Source organism: Microtus ochrogaster, chromosome 15, assembly GCF_000317375.1.
Source record: "Microtus ochrogaster isolate Prairie Vole_2 chromosome 15, MicOch1.0, whole genome shotgun sequence".
NCBI classification, from domain to species: domain Eukaryota; kingdom Metazoa; phylum Chordata; class Mammalia; order Rodentia; family Cricetidae; genus Microtus; species Microtus ochrogaster.
In genome coordinates this window covers 13,285,791-13,294,286 of record NC_022017.1, presented here as the reverse complement: position 1 = coordinate 13,294,286, position 8,496 = coordinate 13,285,791, and the positions used below count along the sequence as shown (strand labels likewise).

At 49.1% G+C, this 8,496-nt stretch overlaps 1 protein-coding gene across 1 annotated transcript in view; it reads left to right on the top strand.

Annotated features, from left to right (window-relative positions):
- Window positions 1–423: 423 nt before the first annotated feature.
- Grap2 (GRB2 related adaptor protein 2) overlaps window positions 424–8,496 on the top strand; it is a 21,624-nt gene continuing 13,551 nt past the window's right edge. Inside the window, exon 1 of the mRNA XM_005354171.2 lies at window positions 424–501. Within this exon, the coding sequence (XP_005354228.1) occupies window positions 424–501 (78 nt within the window). The remainder of the gene's footprint in view (window positions 502–8,496) is intronic.

Here is an 8,496-nt window from a genome sequence, read left to right as displayed (position 1 = left end):
CTAAGCAGCCTTTCTAGCCCCCTGGGCCTCAAGGTCCAGTTGATAGCAAGCCTTCTGTCCTTATCAGCTAGAAACAGAGATGCCCCCCCAGAAGCAGCCGCAGCCACAGCAGGCCAAGGGAGCTGGAGGGAGAGGGGCTGGGCTGTGGCTGGCTGTAGTTCCCACTCCTGGTGTCTAGAGGTTCCGAGAATGAGTCTGGGAACCAGATCTGGAAGGCTGCAGCAGCTCTTGTTGCAAACATGAGCTCTGGCCCTGCACGGCCCTCTCGGCTGCCAGAGCCTAGCTCTCCACCCTGCAGACATTCACTGGGCCACCCTGCTGCCCACTGCTGAGCCTGCCAGGCAGTGCCATCTGCTTTGCAACCCGTCCCTGGTGGAAAGACACAATGACCACATTGTTTCTCTTCCAGCTTCTTGTCAAGACATGGAAGCTGTTGCCAAGTTTGATTTCATGGCCTCCGGTGAAGATGAACTGAGCTTCCACACTGGAGATATTCTGAAGGTAGGTGATGCGGGGTCCCAGGGGACTGGGAAGGGGCTGAGGTTCTCTAACAACCTATGCCTTTGTCTCTGAAAGAATGCGCACAGTTCTTGTTCTTTTTCCTTTTTCTCTTAATGTTTTTTTAAAAAAAGAGTTTCAAAACCGGATATGAGAGCATGCCTGTAATCCTAGCACTCAGCATGTGGAGGCAGGAGGATTAGGAGTTCAATGTAGCTTTGACTACATTGGGAGTTTGAGGTCAGTCTGAGCTACATGAGACCCTATCTCAAAACAAAAATAAAATAGAGAAAGGAGAGAAGGAGAGAGAAAGCAGAAGAAGAGGAAGTCCCAAAGTTTATTTCTAGGGTCATCTACTGACCACCCATACATAGACAAATGCTACCGCTCTTTAGCCGATATCAAGTCTTAGCTCCTGGAAGACATTCAGAGGAACAGGGGAGACACGTACGTGTAGTGCCTTCACTACAGAGGACACAAGTGTTATGTCCCTCATCTCAATAGCATCCCAGATTCCCTTTGGGCAAATGAAAGAGTCGTTGTGTATATGTGCATGTGTATATGCATATGCACGTATGCACACAGGTGTGCATGCATATGTGTACATGTGCACATGTATGTGTTTGCCCATGTACATGTATGCACGTAAGTGTAGAGTCCAGGAGTTGACATCGGGTGTCTTTCTCCTTTGCTCTGGCACGGTGGGCTATTTACTGCCTGAACCCTCTGCCAGCCCCAGAGTAGCCATTCTTAAGAAGCCTGGCTTTGAGCACAGCATGATGCAGTTCCATACAAAGAGAAGTGCACATCCCCACCAAGCACTCCTTCGAGAAACCTACATGCTAGACACCGGGTTAGGTGACAGAAATTCAGAGCTGGTATAAGTCACGCTCCTTCTCCCACCATACTTGTGGCATGGAGTGGGAAACACAAGCCTCTGACAGGCTATCCTAGACACCATCAGCGCAGCGCTTGGGAACACGGGTGGGGAGCATGAGATTCTGCCTTGAAAGGAAGAGAGTGGAAAAGAACAGCAATGTGAACGCCACTAAGCTCATAGAAAGTTGGGCTTCAAATGAAAAGGGTGCAGGTGGAGGTAGCAGGAAAGAGGCAGCAGACTTGAGGCAACCTGACAGCGGCTGTGCACACCGCGCCACTAAGAGGCTCCATAAAAATTGTTTCCAAGCCCTGCTTGGGGTGTAGTGGCCGACTGCGGAGCTGAAGTAACCTTGGACTTTTTCAGCGGTTCGGGCGTCCATATGCACACTCCCCTGTGATTCGTAAAAGAATATGAACCTCTCCATAGGATATTCAGGAGCCCGTGGTGATGGTGTACCCCTGTCTGACCTCGGGCACCCTCCAGGAGCATCCCTCTGCTCTCATCCTCAGCTGCCCCAGTGACCCTCTCGCATGACCGCTGTCACCAAGACCACTGTTGTATCTCCATAGAGAATTATGGGCTATACAAAGGCCCTCGTTGGGGTGTTAGAGGACAACTTGGAAAGTGTCCCCAGAGCACATGCGTGTAGAATAGAATGGCTTCATTGTCCCTTAACGCCCCCCACACCTCCCACACACAGTGTGTAACCTCCTAACTGCTTTCAGCTTGAAAGATTCAGCGACATGGTGGACCCCGCAGTGTCCCAAGATTGAGGTTTTATAAGCTTAAATATGTCTGGGCTACTCATTGAAGAAAAGGTGGCTTTTACTGGGGTCACAGAGACATTTGTCATGTGATGAAAAGTTCCTCTCTCTCTCCTCTGTGGGGCATCGTGACTATTCAGATGCCTACCAGGTCCCGGCCTTATGCTGATCATGCCTAGAACCCGAAGCCTTGCTCAGGCTCCCCTGTTACCTTCTGTCATACAGAAGAGTGGAAGGAAAACCAAGCAAATGGCCATTCCCTCAGCTCTGCTTCCCAGTCCGGCTCCTTAGATATCTCCTCTCCTCTGATGCTCAGAGGGAAACGGTTCCCTGCCCTGGATGCCCCCCACTTCTCTCTTTGCTCAGGGCCCTTTGAAGTCTGCCCTTACTTCTGTCCTGGCTTCCAGTTGCTGTAATAAACACCAGGACCAAAAGGCACTTGGGGAGGAAAGGCTTTGTTTGGCTCACACTTCCATACCAAAGTCCATCACGGAGGGAAACCAGGGCAAGAACTCAAGGCAGGAACTGAAACAGAGATCATGGAGGAATGCCGCTTTCAGATTCATGGTTTACTCAGCTACCGTTGTAATACAACCCATCTGCTCAGGGATGGCACCGCCCACACTGGGCTGTATCCCCCTCCTCCAATCAATCATTAGTCAAGAAAATGCCCCCACAGACTTGCCTATGGACCAATCTGATGGAGACATTTCCAGATGATCTAACTTGTGTCAAGTTAACAAAACGCCACCCAGCACATGCTGCAACCTCCTTCATGTGACTAGAATGTTCTCCCAAGACACCTATGGAAAGAGACTCTACTGGCTGCCCCTCTCCTGGAGCTCTTTCCCCTTGCTCAGAGGCACTCCTCTCTCTCAATCCCTCTCCCACGTCCTCTCCCTCTCTTCTCCTGAGTGGCTTTCTCCACTCTGTAGGTGTGAAACCAAGGCTGAGGGATTAAACCATGTGTCAAGATGACACAGGCAGACAGTGACTGCTCCAGCATCTGGGTGGGACTCCCTGTTGTCAATGCACAACCTCTGTTCTAAATACATTTCTTTCTCCAAGTCCCCCAAGGAAGGCTCTTCTCCATTAGGGGAAAAAAGAAGGTGTGATGCTGGAAAAAAAAAAGAAACACAGGTTTTGTAACCATATGGATTCAATTTCCAGCCTGTGAGCTGTATGGCTTGGGCCTAGGCACCTGCCGATTTGAACATCAGCGTCTGCCTCTACCTATGGAGGCATTACCTATCCTGCAGAGTCCAGGAAAGTAATTAAAGGTAATGGCCCTGGCCCAAAACAGATACTGAGCAAGTGATGGCCATATTATCACCAGACCCTGCCTTCCTTCTCTCTCTGCCTGCACAGATGATCGCACAACCCCTTGCCTGACCTCATTGCCTCCTGTCTCTTCCTTGTTCAGTCATTCTGCATACTGGTCCCAGAAGGACTTTCCTAGAAGATGAATCAAACTGTGTCATTTCCTGGCTCAAAAGTACCCAGGGGTTCCTATTAACAATGGATTGAAATCTAAACCATTTGACCCCAACACACTTCCTAGTCTCGTCACCCTCACGCCCAAGTGCATGTGTGTGCGTGCGCACGCGTGCACACACACACACACACACACACACACACATCTTTGAGGACACACTGCCCCTGTCCCCCTCATAGTATACATCGGCCTGTCTCAGGCTCCTCCTCATTCTCCAAGCGTCCTTTTATATATGACCATCTTTCAAGAGACCCCCTCACTGATCCTCTCCCTTCCTTACCACCCCTGTCCCAGCAAAACTAAGCCCTCTTCTTGCCCCCAGGCAGGCTGTACTTCCAGGGCCTTCTCACACTGCCACCATTACCTGTCGCATGCGATCTAGTTGTCCATTTCCCTGTTAGCTACCCCACTAGCCAAAGTTTTATAGGAATGAGGGCCACACATGCTTCTGCATCTCTAGGAGCAGAAAGTTACTTCTTACTAATGTTGGATGGATGGATGGATGGATGGATGGATGGATGGATGGATGGATGGATGGATGGTGGGTTCTTCCATTGGTGAGCTCCCTGAGAGCAGACAGACTCCAGCTCAACTTTGTGGCTTCTCCGCATCTAGCACAAGTCACATCCCCAAACAGGGACCCAGTATATATGTCTTGACCTGGGAAATGGCATCTATGTGACCATTTAGAATTCCATCAGAAAGCCAACCCTGCCCACCCTTTCAGATTCTGCCTGTCGCTGCTATAGTGGTAAAGAACAAAGAAAGCACAGAGAGCCTGGGACAGAGCTCTCATTTTGAATGGTGGCCCTTAGTGACCAGGCAGTCACTCCCATCCTGAGGCAAAAAACACGCCCAGGGATTACTGCAAACTATTTCAAGGCCAGCTCTTGAGTACCCTCGAAATTCACTTTGAGGTGCTCAAGTTTCTTGATTGACCTTTGGTGCTTAAGATTAAACAGACTTGCTCATTAGAGAAGGACAAAGAAGTACCTGAGTAGGTTCCCAGCGAGTCTCTCCACTTCTTCTCTGCCCTCATGTTAATACAGCAGGCACTTACTAGATGCTCATCTTCATGGACTGGCAGACAAGATGGTGGGTGAGGGAGCTCTGCCGAGTGGCTTGATCTATGTCTTTCAGGGAAAGGACATTGGGAGTCACACTTTTCATGCTCATACCAGTTTGTCCCTACCTGTTTCTGTAGTGTGTCCAAGTCGACCCCATTTCTTCTGACTGAGAGGCCTAAAAGCGCCAGCCTAATCCCACACAATTAACTTCCGCAATGCTTCAGCTTCCCACTGTGCCTCTGAGAGCTCCACTTCCGTCCAATTTTACCTTTGTTCCCAGCTGGTCTTTTGGCCTTTCTCTTCCCACATCTAGCTTATGCTCAGGCCATGTAACCTAGAAAATTACTCTCTTAGGGAACATTTTAAGAAAGACGATACAGCAATTTAAGTGCAGAACTTCGTGTGTTTGGGCTGAACTCCTTGCTCTGGTTTACATGATGGGTACAAGAGATAGGGGGTACTGAATCGATGGAGAGATGAGAACAGGAAGCTTTGGGGCTCAGGGCCCGCAGCAGCAGGAGGAAGCCACCACCCCTCAAAAAAACACCCCACTTTTCTTTGCAGAAAAAAATGAGAATAAGAAAAAAAACTTATATATACCATAAAATGCCTGTAAATCGCCTCTCTGGAAACACAGTCTCTGGCAGATCAAGCCTCAGGTGGTGGAGACTAATGGCTGGCTGGCTGTCAGGGACGATTTTTAGTTTCTAGAGGGGGTAGATGAGCACCAGGCCTGATTACTCAGATTGCGGCTTGTTTCGGGTCAGAGAGCAAAGTACGGGGTGTGATTCGCACCGTGATAAGCCAATTTCCAAATGGCGTCTTTCACCTCACCCCTGCTCACTTTGGATCGGACATTGGTTACCCTGGCCAAGCCACCTCTCTTCTCCCCCCTTCCCCACCTCCCGCCTCCCCCATCCCTTGTGATAACAAAAACGAATTCCAAAGTTGTCAATTCGGGAGCAGTGTACGGAGGGAAGCGTTCTTGTGCCGTTTAAGTGGATAGAAGACGCCACTGCTGTGCCTCCTCGCCTTCCCCTGACCTAGATTGTGTTTCCCCTCCCCCTCACTCCCCTCAGCACACACAGACCCACATCCATCCTCGGCAAAGCCCAGAGCCATTTGATGTTAGAAAGTTCTCTGTTCTCAGCAATTCTCGAGCTCAAATAGGGGCCATGCTTTTACTGCTACAGAAAAATGATTGTAGCCCAAACATTCAAGTACAGTGTTTGCAAGAATTACAAACCCTTCCATGTCTTTCAGAACTGGAATCCTCCCTCATAAAGATACTGCGCTGAGCAGAATATATGTGTATGTGTGTGTATGTATATATGCATGTACATATATATTTTTTTAAAAAATATATACCAGCCAGGTGGTGGTGGCATCTGCCTTCAATCCCAGCACTCAGGAAGCAGATACAGGCAGATTCCTGAGTCCAAGGCCAGCCAGGCCTACAGAGCCAATTCCAAGACAGTCAGAGCCACACAGAAAACTCGTCTGTCTTAAAACAAACAAACGAAAACAACAAAATCAAAAGAATAGATACCTTCAGAAGGATGTTCATGTGCTAGAATTCTGTCAGCTCACCTCAGCTCTGTGAGGCTTAAGTGGGTTGCTATTACCCCCGCTTTTCAAATGGCTAATTGTTTTGTCTTGTGTCACACAGCTAGTGACAGAATTGGAGCTAGAAACCAGGTTTGGGTTTTTTGTTTTGTTTTGCTTTTCAAGACAGGCTTTCTCTATGTAATAGTCCTAGCTATCCTGGAACTAGCTCTTGTAGACCAGGCAAGCCTCAAACTCACAGAGATCCACCTGCCTCTGCCTCCCAAGTGCTGGAATTAAAGGTGTAGGCCCCCACAACCTGGCGAAACCAGGTTTTCTTGTCCCAAACCTGATGGCATGGTCCTTTTCTTCCACTTTAGCAGTAATGCAATGCCAGGCATGATGGTGCACACTTTTAATGCCAGCTCTTGGGAGGCAAAGGCAAGATGATCTCTGTGAGGTCAAGACCAGTCTGGTCTGCACAGTGAATTCCAGGGCATCCAGGGCTACATAGTAAGCCCCTGTTTCAAAAGAGAAAAATAAAATAAGTAGAGCCTAGGCCTGGGGTGTGACTCAACTGGTAGAGAGCTTACCTAGCATGCAGGGAGCCCTGGAGACTATTCCCAGCACAGCTGGGTGTGATGATGTTTGCTTATAATCTCAGAACGCCGATGATAGAGGCAGAAAGATTAGAAATTCAGGACCACCATCAGCTGCATAGGGATCAGGAGGCCAGCTTAGGGTATATGAAACCCTGTCAACAGAAGGAAGGAAAGAAGGAAGGAAGGGAGGGAGGGAGGGAGGGAGGAAGGAAGGAAGGAAGGAAGGAAGGAAGGAAGGAAGGAAGAAAAATTGGCTTTTGCTATGGGAGAGAGAAATCCAAGAGTCTCAGGACTTCCAGTCCTACCCCTTCTGGATGACTCTCGGAAACCCCAGGCACCAGTCCCCGGCTCTCCTACGTCCAGTAAATACATCCACAGCTCACTGAGTTTTTCTTCTCAGTTGAAGAATTCAGCTGGAATTCACCCACTACAAGCTAAAGCCCACAAGTCCCTCCTGCTCCTCCTTCTCCTCTCTATTTCAGTAAAGACATCACCACCCACTCAGTCTCCCAAGCTAGAAATCCAAAGTTTTCCCAGAATCCCCTTCTCTCTCAGCTACCCGAAATGGTTACAAAACCCTGCCTGATTTTACTTCCTCGAATCCTCCGAACTAGGTCCTTGCCTCTTCTTAGCTCAGACCCCATTGTCCCTTACCCATCTTCCTTCTGTTCCTCCCTGGTTTGACCCCACCCCCAGCTCATCTTCAACAGTCCTCCTGCACTCTCATTCTTACTGTCATTTCCCGGCTTGAACTCTGAAGATGAAAATCCAGAAACTTCAACCATGAGCCGCAAGGCCCTGTACTTCTAACTTCCCCCAGCTAAACCCCAGCTCGAATGAAGACACGGAACTCCAAGAAGCGGCTCCTCAGTCATCACGTTTGATCTCGTCAGCTCATTGCATTGTCTGGAGAGGCCTGTCCCATCTTTCCCATCTTCCCTCTGCTCTCCCCCGCCCCCACCCCGGCATCTCCACCCATGAAAAAGAACACGTTCGACTACAAGAACAGGACTATGACGTAAGCCATAGCAGAGTTAATATTCCTTCAGGTCAGGAACGGAAGAGGGACTGTCAGATACTCCAGCGAGTAGGTCGCACTGCCACGGGTTTCCCAGTCTCTTACGTGGCCACCCTTGGGTAGAGCCACTGTTTCAGTCTAGGCCCACATCCTTTAGAAACATTCCCAGTGGAGATAGCAAATACTTTCAAAGTGTCTCGTGTTCTGAAATCAATGAACACCCAGACAGTCACATCTGCTGAGTAATCTGAGTGAGCAAGGCAGGGGACCACATGTGGGTAGCGGTCAAGGAGGGTCCTGCAGTAAGGAGACAGAACTCTTGACTTTGTTCAGGATCTGATTCTGAGTTTATAGAAAGCATCCCAAAAGTGTCTCTGTGGAGAACCCCCCTCCCCCACCCTCTCAAGTTCTCACTCTGTGACCTGGAATGCACTATTACATAGCTCAGGCTTGCCTCCAACTGACAGGAATCCTCCTGCCTCACCTTCCTGAGTGTTGAGATGACAGGCACAAGACACCACACCTGTACTGTCATTCCAAGTATGGTGAATCCTATCCCAACCATTTTCAAAATTCAAAATGGGAATATAAACATTATAGTTTAGAAAGCTGGTCTTGTTTAGATAT